This window comes from Notothenia coriiceps, unplaced genomic scaffold (genome assembly GCF_000735185.1).
Source record: "Notothenia coriiceps isolate Sejong01 unplaced genomic scaffold, NC01 NC01_scaffold00000339, whole genome shotgun sequence".
Lineage (NCBI taxonomy): Eukaryota > Metazoa > Chordata > Actinopteri > Perciformes > Nototheniidae > Notothenia > Notothenia coriiceps.
In genome coordinates this window covers 6,447,953-6,465,238 of record NW_011333040.1, presented here as the reverse complement: position 1 = coordinate 6,465,238, position 17,286 = coordinate 6,447,953, and the positions used below count along the sequence as shown (strand labels likewise).

The following is a 17,286-nucleotide window of genomic DNA, read 5'->3' as shown; positions in this document are numbered from 1 at the left end:
ACAATATCGTGAGCGCGCTTGCAGAAAGATTTCGACCGAGTAACAGCGCGCTCCCGCTGCAGCACGGCGTTTATTTAGATAGTTTAGTAACCAGAAATCCCCCTGGGAATAATTCCATGTTTTTACACCCATATGGGGGACGGAGAGTGAAGCATTTGGAAAACATGGACTCGACTTTGGAGTAAAGTGTTCACGACTTGTTGAAGTTTAAAAAAGCGGGTTCCGGTGGCGATATTTTTTCTGTCAGGAAGTTTGACGTATTCGGCTGGAGATTATTTGTTACTTTGTTTTGCTTTGGGGGGGGAGTTGTGGACTGCAGTCGGCTAAAGAAACTGCACGCAAACTCTGTGACTCCGAGAGAAGGCTGCGTTTTCTTTCACATTAGAGTCAGTTTTAATACTTTTAACAACCGTAATTTACGTACGAAGCTCTGCGAGGTGTAAAACATCGATGGAGTTAATCGAACTCCCCTAAAGTAAATCGAGGTTATGTGTACAACAACGTATATTTGAGCCAGTTTTTGCAACATGTCGCGCACTTAATAAAGTATACTTCTTATTAGGCATTCACATGCATTCTTATATGTTTAAAAAAAAACATATTTAAGTTGCAATGAGATGATGGGATATGCAGAATAAGGATATCTGCAGCCTGTATTGTGGACTCCAACCTGGCAACGCAGAGAAGGAAAATCTGCAAATTTAGCAGGAAGAGGGGCTATCAAAATCAAGGAAATCGTTCGGTCTTTTCCTCTGGCGAAGCTGTTGCTTACAAATGGATTTCAAACAGGCCATACAGTTATTATCACACCTTTCTTGGTGGTTTTTGTGCTTCGTGATTGGTGGTATTCAGCGCCCTGATCTGCATGCTTAGCAGAGTCGTGTGTGAACAATGAAAACATGTTTTGGAAATTTAAGTTTTCCAAAGGTCCGAGGCTGCAGCGGATCAGGAGTTAGTCTCTGGGACACAGCTGGAGAAGCCTGATGTAGCCTGCTTTTTTCCCATTGGAACATTTTCTGTGTTAAAATCACAGCTGTCTGTTTGTTTTTACAACCTGGAGACTGTCCGTTTGTGTGAGTGCGTTAATTTTCCGTTGAAGAAGAAGTTATCTTGGGGGGGGGGTCAGCCCCGCCATGGCGCCCCACTCTCACACACGCTCACCGGTGTGACGGTCTGCCGGTGGACACCGATGGACGTGAGCGACGACTGGAAATACTGCGTCATCCCTGCTGCGAGACACCGGTGACGCAAACCACAGGTGAGAGTTGTGCACGTGACAGGGATGACAGGTATTTGATGATTGAATTATGCTGCATTCAGGTCATGTGGGAACATTTTTGACTACAGGTTGTGTCAATTTCCATTTCAATTAAATTATATATTCACCGTCCACTGTTAGAAAGTATGATACACATGTATTATGATTGTATGTTAACGTTGAAACAGTACCAAACATAAGCAAATAAACATTTTAATTAAAAACATTTAAACAAATCTTACATATAAGATCAAATACATGTTTATATAGGCCTACTGAATCAAATATACATGGCTGAACAGGAGCAAAACTCGTTCTAGGATTCGTTTAATAAACACTGTCTTCAATCACATTCCCTGCGTTCATTTATCTTCATTTACACAGGGTCGGTTGGCTGAGCATGCATCCTCAATTACAGCACCACCATGTTTACATTTGGACAGAACACTTAATTATTTAACAAAACAACATCAAACAGAACACATAATTGTTTTTTTAAAGTCATATGCTTGTATGTAATTAATTGAGTATGGTTTTAATTGACTTATTAAGGAGGTATTTTACCAATACTAAATAAGACTGCTTCACAATCAGCAATCCTTCTAGTTCCTGATGCATCATTGAAAGGAAGTGCAGTGAAATACGTATCTAATTTTCAGAGTTAAATTAGTTACATAATTCACTTTATTATTTATTGGGAAAAGCACCAATAAATAAAGCTTCCAATTAAGTAGAGAGTTATTCATGGTCTGCAATAAGTCCTTTGCATTCATTTGAAATGTATGTACTCAAATACTTACAAGTGTAGGGCTTAATTTGTCAGGTTTGAACACTTTAAACATAAAATAAGAATGAGATGTGGTTGTTGTTCATTGTAGTTAAACTATAAGCCCTCTCTGTGATAGTGTCATGGGTTGTTATTGACATGTAAAGATAGATGTTGATAGCTGTGCCAACTGGACAAAGATATGGACCTCAGAAGGCCCTCCTACTTGTTCTCTTTGATCTTTGTTGACTTTTCTATAACCTTCACATGTTGTCATCTGTAATGCAGAATAGGAAGATTTTAAAAACTCCTTGTGATTTTGTAGAGCTTATCCCTCTGCATCTTTCTATACAAATACATCTGTATGTATGTATTGAAACATTACAAGCAACATTTGAAACTTTAGCCAAGGCAAGTAACGAGATTTTGAGACTGTTGACATTGCAATATTCAAATGTGGTGGGTTACCTTGAACCCAAAACACGTGCACCTGAAACAGGAGAGTCATCAGGCCAGGGGATTTTGCTGTGAAGCACTGAGTCCAGATGCATGACTGGCCAAAGACAGAGTAAGAACTGTGGCTGGGAAAAACAGCCTCAGACTAAACACCTCTCAAAGCAGACAGAAAAGAGAGGGGGGAAGAAAATCCATGTAAACCCTGCTAGTCCTGGAAATGTGATACAAGAAAAACAAAGCGGGCACAGCTGACTGGACTGGTAGAGCGCAGCCTCTTTCTCCATTGAATTCTCTGCATTCCACCTGGGAGGTCATTACAATCAGGAGAAGCAGAGGGTCTCTGGGGGAATGGACAGGGAGGATAGTTGTTGCGTTGTTGACTTCAGGGGACCTGAGGTACACACATCTCCAGCATTGCCTCTCCTGATGAGATGATGGCTCTGAGAGTCCTAAAGTGATTACATCCATGCAACTTGCACGTTTAAACAGGGGATAATATGGCACAACAAGGTTACATAAGTTACAACATTTTAAAAGAGGGTAATATGAAACTTCCATTTCAAAAGTAAACTTCCAAACGCTGGGCACATGCATGAAGTTCAAAGGGTTGAAGGACTTAGGTACTTGGTACCTATACTCCATTGGCAGAAGAACATGAGAGAGCGGTAGCCTGAAAGCAGCGTGGTAACGGTCTGCCAACCACAGACAGACATGCCTGGCATTCCTGTGGGTGATTATTACCCAGAATCCACAGAGTCAATGAGTTGCCGCAGGTACCGATGCTGTCCGTTTTCTTCTCAAAAAGCCTTCTGACTGTGCCAGTCTATCCTCAGAGAGACAGTTGTAACATTTTCTCTAGGCTCCATCATCACTGGTGTTTCCTGGTCTAATAACTGTCATATTGTAAATTAAGTTAGTCAGTTTTTTCCTGAGCTTAGCCAGCAGCAAACCACAGATATAATGTAAATGCTTGGATTTGCTGCAGTATATTACTAGGCAAGCTGTAGCCCTTGTTTACACTGGACTCTGGTTTATATCTTTTTCTTTCGACAATGTTTTAGACCAGTCATGGGATATTACTGAGAGGTTCCTCTTATTTGTAGTGACTTGATATGGCCATATGTATATACAAATGGGCTCATCGTGGTCAGAACAGGGGTAAGCAGCAACAGTAACCAGATTGCCATTAGCAGCTAAATTAAGGCATAGTTGTAGAGAAAATGACCAAACCTGCACACCAAATGAAATACATATTTACGTTTTGTTGCAATGGAGATATTTACATACTGCTATAACAGTCAGACCCATAACTGGAAAATGCTTCATGTGCATTGGTGTGCTTACCCTTTGTGCACATGCATCTATTTGAGAGACAATGGCCAACAAAATGTTATTCTTCAACTTGAAAGTTTACCGTCATAACCCGAAAACATTACACATGATTGTTCACATTAATTGAACTGACCAAAAAACAGATGAACCTGATTTGAGAGTATCTCTGCATCTTTGAGTTGAGTGGAAAATGGTACTGCAAATGATCTGCAAGATAAACCTGGATAAGTGACAAATCAAGTCCACTAGTTTAAAGAAGCATGTCCTTCAGAGCCATGGGCAACCTCTTATACAGTTCCAGAAACCCAAAATGACTGGTAACAGGCCACTTTATCATTGTAAATTACATTTATTAAGCCATACAGAACTGCCAAATCAGCATTTAGTGCAACAGCAATCCCTGGCTTCAAGTTTCAGAGCATGAAGATAATCCCAAGGAGTTTCACAAAATGAGATATGCAAGTTTGAAAGGTTTCATAAAGAGAGAATTTGAGTTGTGGTATCCTCCCCTGCAGAGATAAGTTAAGGAGATGTTGGGTGATTGTCTTTTGATTGTAATACCTTTTTACCAACCAATGTTTTCCATCATATTTTGTGATTGTGAAAACTAAATTTGTGTTCTCCTTTGTTAAATTACTCAGTATTCCTCGGGATTGTGAGAATCAGCATTTCGATCTACCGGTTTGTATTTCCCACAGAACATTGACAATAAAGTTGAATAAAATGTCTTAACAGTACAGATTTGGTGAAACCCTCTTCATAAAAGGAAATGCCTCACTTTATAGTGCTGTTGACGGCATATACGAGGCCGGTAATATTGCCCTGTTAACAATGGAGCTATAACCCAGCTGAGTTGGGGGGTTTTGCAGCTCGTGCAATCAGAGAGGTTTAAAGCTGGTAGATATTTAAAATGGAGGAAAACTCGCTGTTAAACTTCCCTTTTAAACCGTGCCATACTGATCACTGCCAGTGCAGCTTGAATTTCAGCCGTTTCCAATTGTCATGTTTTTTCATGTGCAAAACACACAATTCACATTCTCATGCACTGCACACTTTCTCATTCACTCAAGGTTCAGGTCACTCACTCAAACACATCTTTAGGTATGTGTTGTGCAGGCTTAGATTACATGTTTTTTAAATGTCTGCAAGGAACTATGAATAAAAAAGGTACTGCAAAAGAAATGTGGTTCTGCTTAGTTCACAGTAAAACAATATTCTGTCTTTTCTTTTACTTGCATATCATAAAATAGGCTTAGAGCCACATTGTCATCTAAACCTTCAGTTTATTCCCCATTTCTTAGTCCTAATGTTAGTAATATTTACCACTGAGTGATGTTTTATGGGCTGAGGTACTTGTATGCTGAACAACCTTTTTCATATGTCATCTCCTGTCTTACTCACATGCTTGCGTGCCATCGTAAGTTATTACACTCTTTATCTTAAAACAAATTCATTTTCTGTTTTACCACTCCAGGCTGTTGGTGGGTTTGCACACCACAGACACGTTTCTGAGGACTTGGTTTGAAGACCACGTGAGCTAACATTGCCACAATGAGTAAGTTCTCTAAATTCTGATGTTAGAAAGACATTATGAGCATGGTTTTCTCTCAACATGAGATAAAGACAGACATACACTCACAACAAACACTATCCCTGAGGCCACGGCCTGTGAGAGCTGCTGCTCCAGACGCTGTCGGATGAAGGATTGCTTGTCTGCGTTATGGAGATAGGGGTCTGGTTCTCTCTGCTGCCCCAGGACTGTATGATGTCTGTCCAAGCTTCACAAGGAGAATATTTTCTCTCCTTGAGCCAGTGCAGCCAATGCAGAGCTTGCCCTGAGATCAAACATGGGAATAGGCATATCAAAAACACTGCAGGGCTCCCTCATTTGCCTCAAATACCCTGTCACAGGATAGTCTCAATATGGATGTAGTTAAAATTTTTTTGCAGAAATGACTTTGAGGGGCTGATACCGCTCTCTGTCCGTCAAATAGAAACACAAAGGCCATCCATTATCCAATCCACACTCTAATTGTGTATTTTCCCAACTCATTATCCTCTTTAGACGAGAGGCAGGCTCTCCACTCTATAATGAAGGACCTGGTTGCCCTCCAGATGACGCGGCGCCAGCCTGTGTTGTCATATGACAGCAACAAACCCAAGATACCTGCCCAGGCCAACAGACAGGTGCGGTACAACCACATCACCAGAAATCAAACATTTTATAACACTGTAGGTCTTACTGTAGATTCCATCCACAGCATGAATGAAAAGCTTAACACACGTGTTTAGATTTGTTTCAAAAGGAAACAGTTAAGAGTCTTTAAGTTGTGTTTGGTATATATTACAATACCTTTAATATTCAGGAGAGTCTTAAATGCTGAGAAATTATGTTTTTTCTTAATGACCAGTGGTCTGTCAATGTTAGTATTACATTTTTGGACCTCTGCTACAAAGAGTGTAACTAAAGCGCTTGTGCGAGTATATTCGTGTTTTATAGTATTTCCCCTAGACCACACAACTAGATAATTTGACATAGTGGTACATGAATTCCCAAGGTAACCACCCACTGATTAACACATTGAGTTAATTTCACCTTCTTTTCTAAAAATATATCTTGCCTGTGTAGGATAAGTAGCCCACCCTCACTTTCTACTGCAGCTGCAGCCACAGAAAACAGCCAACTCATGTGCAATGTAATGTTTGCTTAAATCCAGAGATTTCCCCCCTGGGAAACACATTCTCTCCCATTTTCCCACCTCAATAACTTAAGTTTGGACTTGTTATAAGTGGAAGTGGGTTTTTTGGCAAGTGATGTAGCGATGGAGGAGGTGCAGAGTGATATTTCTTCCCCGCGAATACTCTTTGTGTAAGGTCAATAAGTGAAGGCAGTGCATGAGTAAGTCAGTCTTTTTAAGTTTTCTCTTTTGGGAAAAACACATCTCTGATAGTTACGATGGTCATTTAATTGTGTTATCTCCGATCTTACTGTTTCTGTTTTCTTTCAGGACGATGTCAGGATAAAGTTTGAGTTCTCAGGAGAGAGGAGGTATGTTTAATTTGTCATTCTCTTCTTTGTGTGTGTGTATGCGTATGTGCATGTGTGTAGGCATTTGACATGCATACATGGATGTATATCTAAGGGGGAGAGAGAGCATAAACTCACACAGAGACATAAACACACTCAGGCATGCTGTCCTCGTCACATGTTCCAGTTCATGAGAAAGACTAAGACCAGCACTTAATTCAGACTGGTATGTGAGCTGGAGGATGGAAGGGGAAAAGAACTGTGGTTAGTGTGGCTGCCAGCACAAACCTCAAATATGCAAGGTGTACTTGGAGGAATCTGCACACTCTACAAACAGCAGCTTGTGTGTATTTTGCGTGCACATGTGCATGTAAGTCGAAAGCTGTTTCCTTAACAGCCGGTACAAATCTCTTCTAAAACTTTTGTTTATGATTTCTTGCTTCTTGTTTTGTGTAATGTGTAGGATCCTGATGTTTGGAAGGCCTGTGCAGTTCGAGGAAATCCACCAGAAAGTAAAGACTGTCTTTGGCCAGCAGCTTGACCTGCACTATATGAACAATGAGGTAAAGTGGAGAGCTGGAAACAGGGAAGGTTTGGATTATTATAAATCTATCAATCTATATATTTTATAAAGTTATTGATTCATTTTCCAACAATCAACTGATAGTTTTCGCTCTACAATCAATTCCAAATATGTTTGTGTGAGTCTACACGTGTCTCATTTACGAGAATTAAAATAAAATCGTATTTTGTGGGTCCGTGTGTATGCAAGTGATAAAACATTTAAACATTGGTACATTTAACAATGTTTCAAAAAGTGTTTGTATGCTTTTGAATCTTATGTATGTGGTTGTTTATATATATGTTTTGTTGATATTGATGTTTTCTGTGTTTGTCTTGTTTCCTCGCAGTTGTCCATCCCCCTGCGAGACCAGGATGACCTGGACAAGGCAATCGACCTGCTGGACCGCAGCTCCAACATGAAGAGCATCAGGATCATGCTGCTCACTCAGGAGCACAGCAATGTAATACACACACACTCACACACTCACACTCGCACACTCACACACTGGGCATGCATTTACAGCGTATTGTTGCACCACTGACATTTCTTCACCATTGAGCCATGTTTTGTGAAATCAAAGTTCCTCATTACACTAACTGGCTTGCTGACATGAAGTTTCATCGTGTGTTGAATGTTTTTTAAGCCTACTATTCTCCTCTCCTCCTTCCCACTACAGGCCCCCTCCCCCTCCCACCACGTGCCGTGTAAGCAGGTGAGGGTCAAACCCTCGCAGTCCACTGGAGACGTTAGCACGGCCTACCAATCGTCAGAGCCCAGGGGACGCCACCTATCAACTGGTACAAATCTTCACCCGTCATTCAACTTTCTTTTTAATCTTATCTCCAAAAAGAGTATGAATCCAGTGACTAAAAGTAGGAAATATAAACGCTCTTTTTTTCTTAACGTTTTGATAATATTCAGTTTTGGGTAGCTGTCATGTCGTCGTGCTTTTGCCACTTTCTTTTTTATTTCCTGGATTTCCTTGTGTGTCGCCTTCTCTTTGGCTTCCCCTTTTAGCAATGGCTCCACTTCCTTTTCCCGTTCACCATCACTAGACGATGCCTGCTGGACATTAGCCAATCAGATTACAGAATGCTATTAGTTTCGTGGAGCAGTGGCCTGGGTTATGATGAAGTGACTGCAGGAGGGCCCCAGAGCTGGACTTTGACAGCTGTTGCTCTTTTCACTCAGAATGGAAGCTATCAGTATTTTTACAGATGTTTTCTTTTTTCCTTTTTGGGGGAGAGGGTTTCTGAATATTAAAATAACATTTATTCATGACAGTAGTTGCATGTATGTGAGTTGTTTGAATGTGGCATCAAGTACTGCATATTTGCTTTTAGTGCTGCTTGATGTCCAAATTCATCTCAACATAAATGAAGAAGGCATTTTGTTAAAAATTAGGCAAATATCATTATCATGAAATCAACTGATTTCCTCACAGCATATTGTTGCCGTGTGTTTCAGGCCTGTAGATGGCAGCAATAAAAAGAATTTAGTGGTGATGTGTATATGTATTAAATAATCCTCCATTGTTTAGTGTAATTGTTGTGGTTATGATTTTTTTTCTCATATATATAATGTTTCATTAATGATCTTTACTCCTTTCTTATCCCAGGTTCTCAGAACACGGGGCGAAGCTCACCGCCTCCTGGCTACGTGCCTGAACGCCAGCAGAGGATCGCCCGCCAAGGTTCATACACCAGCATCAACAGCGAGGGGGAGTTCATCCCTGAGACCAGCGATCAGTGTGTGAGTCATTGCTTTGATATTAAGAAAATCCACCTTAAAGTATAAATCATGCGTTTTGTATCTGAGATTTTATCCCATAAATACCCCGTCTTCAAAGGTTCAATACCTTTTCTTCAAGTTTGCAAGACACTGTAAAGCTGTTGGTAAAAGGTCAAACAAATGTATCCATCTATACATTGCAAGAGGAGCCATTGAAACATGAGCTTATTGATTCAAGTGTTCTTAAATACATTCTGTTATTAAGGTGGAATTTGCTTTTGCTGAAATGAATGTGTGTTCACAAAGCACCTTTATTTCCCACTGTGCCTGTGCAGGTGCTGGATCCTTGGAGCAGTGCAGACAATTCTGTTTCTGGCAGCTGTCAGTCTTTAGACAGCAACTCAGACAGGTAGGAGCACAGATCTGCCTGCCAGAGACTCACTTCTTCTTTCATATTTCTTATTTTTCTGGCATTTGTTTTATGTTATCACTCAAATTATACCTCTCAACATCTCTTACTCCTCCCCCTATCTTCTCCTCTCTTACAGCCCCTCACTGAGAAAGTCTCGAATGCATAGAGCAAAGAGTTATCCTGATAATCGTCAGGAGGGCTCAGGTGAGAGCTGCCATGATTTTCTCGTTCCCCGTGGGCAAATATTGTGTTCAAGCAATTCAGTCAGATATTATGAGTTGAAGCATTCTTTGTGTTGATTTTTAACCATCAGGACACTGTGAGCGATGCATAAGAGTTCATGTGTTTACAGCAAACCAAAAGCCACATTTATAAAAGAAAACTGTAAATACTAGTCCTCCTGGCCAGGCCTTTTATAAATAAACCAAAGCTAAAAACATTTTAAAATAGAAGAAATACAATCTACAACTACAGTTATTTTTCAAGTCCAGATCTGCCTTGTTCTACAAAAGTATAGTCTTCAAGGAAGAGTCATAATGTAGTTCATTTGACTCAGTGAGCATCTGAGCTAAACTGTTTCAATTACAGGCTAATCCTCCTGATATTTGACCTTTGGATATTTACTTTCAGACCGGGAGAATCATGTGTATGACAGGGTAGCAGGGAAAGGAGGCACCTTTCCTCGTAGGTATCACGTCTCCCTGCATCATAAAGACCACAGTGAAGGTAAGACCGGCATTGGTATCTTATCTGACAATGTAGCTTATTTCTCATGCTTTCTCTTTAGACCATTTCCTCTCTTAATCTCCTCTGTTTGTCATGAGATTTTTAACCTGGGCCAACCTCTTTCCTGCTCTCCTTCAGGCCGGCGGACGTTCCCGAGGATCCGCCGCCCCCAGGGGAACCTGTTCACTCTGGTGCCCTCGCGCCGGTCGCTCAATGGCAGCGAGGAGAGTGTGGGCAGCTGGCAGCATGTCGACGCTCAGGGCAGGCTGCGGCCCCAAGAGCGTCCTGTCGCGCACAAGTGTGAGTGTTGCTCCATTAAGACTCAAAACAAAGTGTCCTTATTATTCTTAAAGGATATCTAGATGATGCATTGCAGGGTTCAATGGCTAATATATATACCTAATCATCTAATTAAAAGTTTTTCCTCTAGAGTTGACTTTTAGCAGGAAATTAGAAACAATACTTAAAAGGTGTGTCAGATTCCTATGCTAACTGTACCATATGCCAGGGCTATTCAATTGGCGGCCCGCGGGCCAAACCCGGCCCCGGGGTGATATTTACTGGCCCTTTGAGAATAATGTTAAAAAGTAATCTACATCATTCTTTTTTAAAGATTTCTTTTTGGGCCAGAGTGCCTTTTATTCCAGAGAGGGTTTTAAATTATGAGATAGTCGAAGGCATTGCCTGAAAACTTTGGCGGGCTCGGGTTTCGAACCCACCTACTAGCTACTGTAGTGACAACTCCTGTCATTGATTGCATCTCTGCGTGAATGATTAGATCATTTCGCCTAAATTAAATCAAATGAAATGATGTTGATTGTTAATTAGCTACACATGTAGGCTTACTGAGTTCTGAACTTGCCATTTAGATCTATAAACGACTTGGGCCTATGTTGTTTTTGATTGAATTAAACAAAATATAATAACGCACTCCACTATTTACCGTATCTGAAGCTCTTAATATGATAGCTCATATTTCAAGCCATCTTTTTCCCGGCCCCTTGCTTTGGATCATTTTCATCAACCGGCCCCCATTCCAAACTAATTGAATAGCCCTGCCATATGCATTGCTGTGCCATTAGAAATCCGTCAGTTTAGCTTTGGTTATTAGGAACATTTGTTGGAAGGGTAAAAGAGAAAATAATAATTTTTGCAACTATTTAAACTAAAGGCTGTGTACTCTTTTCTATGCTATGCAAGATGGCATGTTCTATATATTAAATAGAAACAAATGAACATCTGTGATGTTTCTTTGCAGCACCCAGTGCTCCGATGACATGGCGGCGGGGGAAGCTTCTGGGCCAGGGAGCGTTCGGTCGTGTGTACCTGTGTTACGATGTGGATACTGGGAGAGAACTGGCTGCCAAGCAGGTCCAGTTTGATCCAGAGAGTCCTGAGACGAGCAAGGTGAGGCACATGGAGATCAAATGTTTATGTTTTCACAGAGACAGAAAGCTTGGTTGTCTTATGCCTTCCCCTTTCATCTTTCTGGTACTGAGGGAGAAGATAACCACTATTTACAATTTGATATCAACTCAAGTTGCTATAAAAACATGACATTGAAATCCAAGTGAAAACAACTTTTTACTGATGAAGCGTTGAAGAGATTTCTTTCTTCCCTCAACCCCCCTCTTCCCCATTTAAATGGGTTTTCCTGTCTTCCACAGAGGAAAAATGCACTGTCACTTCCTGTGTCTAAAAAGGAGACGGATGTTGTGGTGGGGGAGGGGGGGCGGTCATTGCCTTGGCCTTTCATTACCCCTTCACCCCCTCCCAGCTTGTAGCACATTGGAATCAGTTGTTTATTTAAAACCGGCTTCTGTGTTGGGATTAATTTGACTTCCCTCTCTTCTATTGGGGGACTGTGCAATTGATTTACATCTACTCTCTTTACGCAAGGTTTCACATTTGGCTCAACATGCAGCGATTAATAACTTTTTGTCATTCCTGTGTTTATGGTTAGATGTGTCGTCATCAGCAGTAACAGATATGACAGAGCATTCTCTGGCATGTCCGGAAAGTGCATTTGGTTTACAAATGAAAACAAAGCGGCATTGTTCAGAAATCTGAGCTTTTATGTCTGAGCAGTTGAGTCTTCATGTTGTAATCTCCCTGCTTCTCATTGTGTCTGTACAGGAGGTCAGCGCTTTGGAGTGTGAAATCCAGTTGCTGAAAAATCTGCACCACGAGCGCATTGTTCAGTACTACGGCTGTCTGAGAGACCACAATGAGAAGACCCTCACCATCTTCATGGAGTACATGCCGGGGGTGAGTCCCAGCAGATTTCATTCTCAGAGATCCAGCTAGGGAACAGATAAATGTTTTTTTTCGCTGGTTGAACAAGTGACAATAATTCCCTAACCTCAGTTTATTTGTTCAAAGACAAGTTGGCATCCAACATTATGTCACTGTGTAATTATTTAAAGCCAAAAAAAGACGTGATTAAGGCAAACGGAGGGCATCCATTAGTTCCCCAAGACTAAATGTTTTGATTTTATATTAATCTGGTGATGTTGGCATTAGGAAGTGTAATTTGGCCGATTTCCTCTGTTCCTTCCATCTGAAATGATGCTCATTATTAAGCTAAATACCTTTTTTCTTTTCAACTGCAGATACTTTTCCAGGAACCTTTTCTAGGAACTCAGTAACATTGTTTCAGTTTGGGGATACTGAGCCTTAGTTGTGTAACCAACTTCTTTCAGGACTAAATAAGTAGTGAGATTAAAGAGATAAAGAAAGATTGCGCTACGTACTAAAGCAGGTCAAGAACCAGAAGAAACAAATGTCACATTGTTGCAGTCAGTCAGTTGTTTATATTTTCTAGGTCTTGGCATCCACAAATAATGACCATAGAGCAAGTCCACGCCGAGTAGTCTCTCTTTCAACCCAAGATTGTTGTTTTCCGATATCAATTCAAGCATGCATCAGCTAAATTACACTGCAAACAATGTGATCATTTTTGTTTGTTTATCAGTCTATTTTTTTATCAATTAGCTTACTTTTTCCTAATGTGAGCTTTTCTAAGTTTTGTTATATATGTGTTTCTTTTTACATCCTGACTGTGTTCCCGGTTTAGACCTTCAGTGAGGGGGTGGACTGGTGGTCTTGAATCGTAATGTGCTCACAGTGTGTGTGCTGGTGTGTTTAGCATTTGCTTGTTTCCTATCAGGGTTCAGTCAAAGATCAGCTGAAGGCCTACGGGGCGTTGACAGAAAACGTGACACGGAAGTACACAAGACAGATCCTGGAGGGCATGTCCTATCTGCACAGCAACATGATCGTACACCGGGACATCAAAGGTAGTCCTGTTAATACACAGGGGCTAGAGTAATATATTATTTTGATACTAGATCAATGTTTAGACAGAGTTTTGATATTCAAATGTTTGACAGTATGTGAAAGGGGATCAAATATTTACGTGTTCCATGTCAACTCAGGTGCCAACATCCTGCGGGATTCAGAGGGCAACGTGAAGCTCGGAGACTTTGGTGCCAGCAAGAGGCTGCAGACCATCTGCATGTCTGGCACTGGCATCCGCTCTGTGACCGGCACCCCGTACTGGATGAGCCCCGAGGTGATCAGTGGAGAGGGCTACGGGAGGAAAGCTGACGTCTGGTAAGACCAGGAGATGTACAGCGCTCTAGCTCAATGTTTGATCCCAGATAATCAAGCACAGTACATGTTTCAGGGATATAAGTCATGCTTAAGCTATATTTATATTAGGTAAGAAGGTCTTCTAATTGAAGCCGTTTCTCAGAGCACAAATTGTAGATTTTCATATGTATCCTTTCTATGGCCAACTTAATTTAAAATATGTTTTTAAATAAGGTGCCTACATCTCAATATTGAAATACATATAACCCATTTAGTTTAATACCTGGAAGAATACTTAATTGCTTACTCAAAGCTGTAGAGCAGATTATAAATGGTACTACCCTGCAGTTATCATGTTGATGTATCCTTGGGCAAGATAACCCCAAATTGCTCTTGATGGTGTTGAAATGGTGTGTGAGTGTTAGCTTCCTTGTGCAGGTAGCACCTTGCATGGCAGCCCCTGCCTTCGTATGAATGTGTGTGAATGCGTGAAGGGTGTATTTATAAGCTCTTTGAGGACTCAGAAAGACCGGATACAAAATACATATAATGCAGTCCATTGTACTTGTGTGACTTCCATGAAAACACAAACATATTGGCTTTTTAAATGTAGTTGTTAGGTTTTGTATCATGTAGTAACCTTCATTCCCATCATCATTTTGAGTTGTGTGCTCTCAGCGGGAAGATTCATAAAAATAAAGTGAGTAAAGCCTGCAGTATGTAACCCATGGTCTACCACACTCCCACACAGAGCAGACCACATTCCCTCATGCAATCTGATTGGGTGGTGAACCCATGAGTGTTGTGATGTGATTGGCTGAAGGCCAGTCAGACAGGTCGTAACAGAGGTTGGTATGTTCCAGGTTCTCAGTGAAGCTCCCAAACAGGTGGAGGAGGCCTTCTGCAGACAGCGAGTGTGAAAGTTTTAACTCAAAACATTCCTCTAAAGCTCATATGTGGTATTTGTTTTCAGCTTGTTTTGTGACTAGAATACTTGTACTTGCAGACTTGTTGCTGTTCAGAGTCTTTATGGTTATTTCCACTTTGTGTAAGTCGCCTTATATAAAAGCGTCTGCTAAATGTATTGTAATGTCATTTCTTTTTTTTTAGGAGCCTTGGTTGTACCGTGGTGGAGATGCTGACGGAAAAGCCTCCATGGGCTGAATACGAAGCCATGGCGGCCATATTCAAGATCGCCACCCAGCCCACCAACCCACTGCTGCCTTCACACACCTCGGACCAGGCACGGGACTTCATCAGCTGCATTTTTGTGGAGGCCAAACAGAGACCCAGTGCTGAGGAGCTGCTCAGACATCCCTTCTCCCAGATTCTGTGCTGAAACCTGCCCGGTTTCTAACTTTTTACCACGGACTAGCCTAATCAGTATCTGTAGCTTCCTTGAAACCCATCCATGGCAGAAACCCGGACGTGGAACTGGACTAGAAGTCAGTGTAAAACACACCGTGCCTCTTCCCCCACGTCCAACAGCAGCATCTATTTCTTGAACACCAATGCCAGTACATGCTCTTACAAGAGTCACCACCAGGGGGAAACAAAACATTAAGTATCTGGTGGGCAGTGGATACAAACACTCTTATGTGCACAAACGATGCACTCCAAAGGCAGCATCATTAAGTCATGCTACAGTTGTGTATTCATCCAGTTGCCTCTCCTGTATTTGCGTTCACTTCTTTGGGCAGGGATCAGGTATTTGACATCATTTCAAAGCTTCAGCACACACCTGGTGCACAACAGTGTTAATTATTTCCCCCCCTCCTCTTTGTCTAGTTTCTTTTTCAAGAAAACTAAGATCTTAGAGTAGTTAAAAGCTATGTTTGATGCATTTCTTACTAGATGATTGAGTATATTGAATGAAACACAGATGTTGGATATATGTGTAGAGTAGCTACACTGGAGTTTATATAACAGAACAAGTCTTATTTTAGTTCCACAATTTAACATAATTTAGTAAACCGGTAAAAATGTATAAGAGCAACAAAAAGTTTCTCCACTGACACGTTTTCTTTATCATAGTGCAGCAAAGTAGATGTTTTTTTCATTAAGATTGTTAGATGAGTTTTGAAGACTCTGGAAATGCCTTCAGAGCAGTGGTGATTGTAATAATAGAGCTTCTAACTGAGGCTATGCAGCCACAGGACCTGATTTAAGTCAGAGATACAACTTGAAATGTCTCTCCAAAGCAGAAAACACTCCCTCCACAATCACTATTGCTGCCTCCTAACTGTAGAAGTATGAGCATGAGATATAACAGTGTCCGATGAGATGAGGGTGGATTTTTCTTTTTGACTTCTCTCATGTTTTACATTTCGCCTCAATGTGACTTATCCATCTACCTGCCATTCTCTTCTTGTAGCTCTTCAGCATCACAGGTGTTCTCAGCCGACAAAGTGCCAAAAAGGGGCAGATGAAATGCCTCAGACTTGATCAGTTTTATACGAAAGCTTTAAACTGTTTAAAGTACAAAAATATATTTCCGTTGGCTTTTGCCTAATATGTCTGGCCCAAACATTCCTGAATGAGAAGCCTTAGTTTGAGGATCCATTTAAAATCAGATGCACTTTTATGTCAAATGAATGTTTTTGTCCTCTTTACCAAATTCATAAATATTGTTAACTTCAAATGTGAAAAATGTTAAAACTTTATTTATATCTCCATGTCTATCCCAATTCGATGTTTTTATAAGCCAATGTGTATAAATATATTTTTTTATATTTAGACTGTGTCATATCTAATGATACTTTCAGGACTCAGTAAATCATTGAAAGCAGCTGGTTTTGCAGACATTGGGGTTTATAAAAGAAGAATGGGTGAGAAACAAATTCTGCCTGTCTGGTTCCTCTTCCAGCTAAAACACCTTTCCACACATTCTTAGGAAACTTTTACTTATAACTTATAACGCTTTGACACATCGATAAGGTGTCATGAATGAAGCCTTTAAATGCTTAACTGCTGGGAGTACTTTTCTGTGATCTCAGTAATGAAAGTGTGTGTGTGTGTGTGTGTGTGTGTGTGTGTGTGTGTGTGTGTGTGTGTGTGTGTGTGTGTGTGTGTGTGTGTGTGTGTGTGTGTGTGTGTGTGTGTGTGTCAAAGACGAGCCAGATCAGAGCCAGTGCTGGAGCGCAGAGTTCCCTGTTCATCCCATACGACGACTTTGTTTATCCCAGGGTTCAGACGAGTCCAGTATTTCATGAATTGCTGGGCAAAATGCTTGCTGCTGCCTTTAAGCTAATATAAAAACTTTCTCTGGGGCTGCTACAGGTTAAAGGCAGCTAAAATATGTTCAGTGTTTTAAAAAAGTGTTATTTTTAAGGAAAAGACAGTAGGATAAAGAACCCTGTGGTAAGCAAATGAATACAAACTAGTTGTTTAGAGATCTATATATTATAAATGATGATGT

At 40.8% G+C, this 17,286-nt stretch overlaps 2 protein-coding genes across 4 annotated transcripts in view; both read left to right on the top strand.

Annotated features, from left to right (window-relative positions):
* ep400 (E1A binding protein p400) overlaps positions 1–17,286 on the top strand; it is a 186,060-nt gene that overhangs the window by 26,423 nt on the left and 142,351 nt on the right. The window lies entirely within an intron of this gene.
* map3k3 (mitogen-activated protein kinase kinase kinase 3) lies at positions 36–15,791 on the top strand. The gene is made up of 17 exons (XM_010769042.1): positions 36–1,258; positions 5,287–5,367; positions 5,878–5,999; positions 6,821–6,861; positions 7,304–7,403; positions 7,752–7,865; positions 8,082–8,202; positions 9,024–9,157; positions 9,472–9,545; positions 9,685–9,752; positions 10,179–10,274; positions 10,413–10,574; positions 11,533–11,681; positions 12,411–12,542; positions 13,444–13,573; positions 13,712–13,889; positions 14,979–15,791. Exons 2-17 carry the CDS (start codon positions 5,364–5,366, stop codon positions 15,205–15,207), a joined length of 1,854 nt encoding a protein of 617 aa, XP_010767344.1. The 5' UTR covers positions 36–1,258; positions 5,287–5,363; the 3' UTR covers positions 15,208–15,791.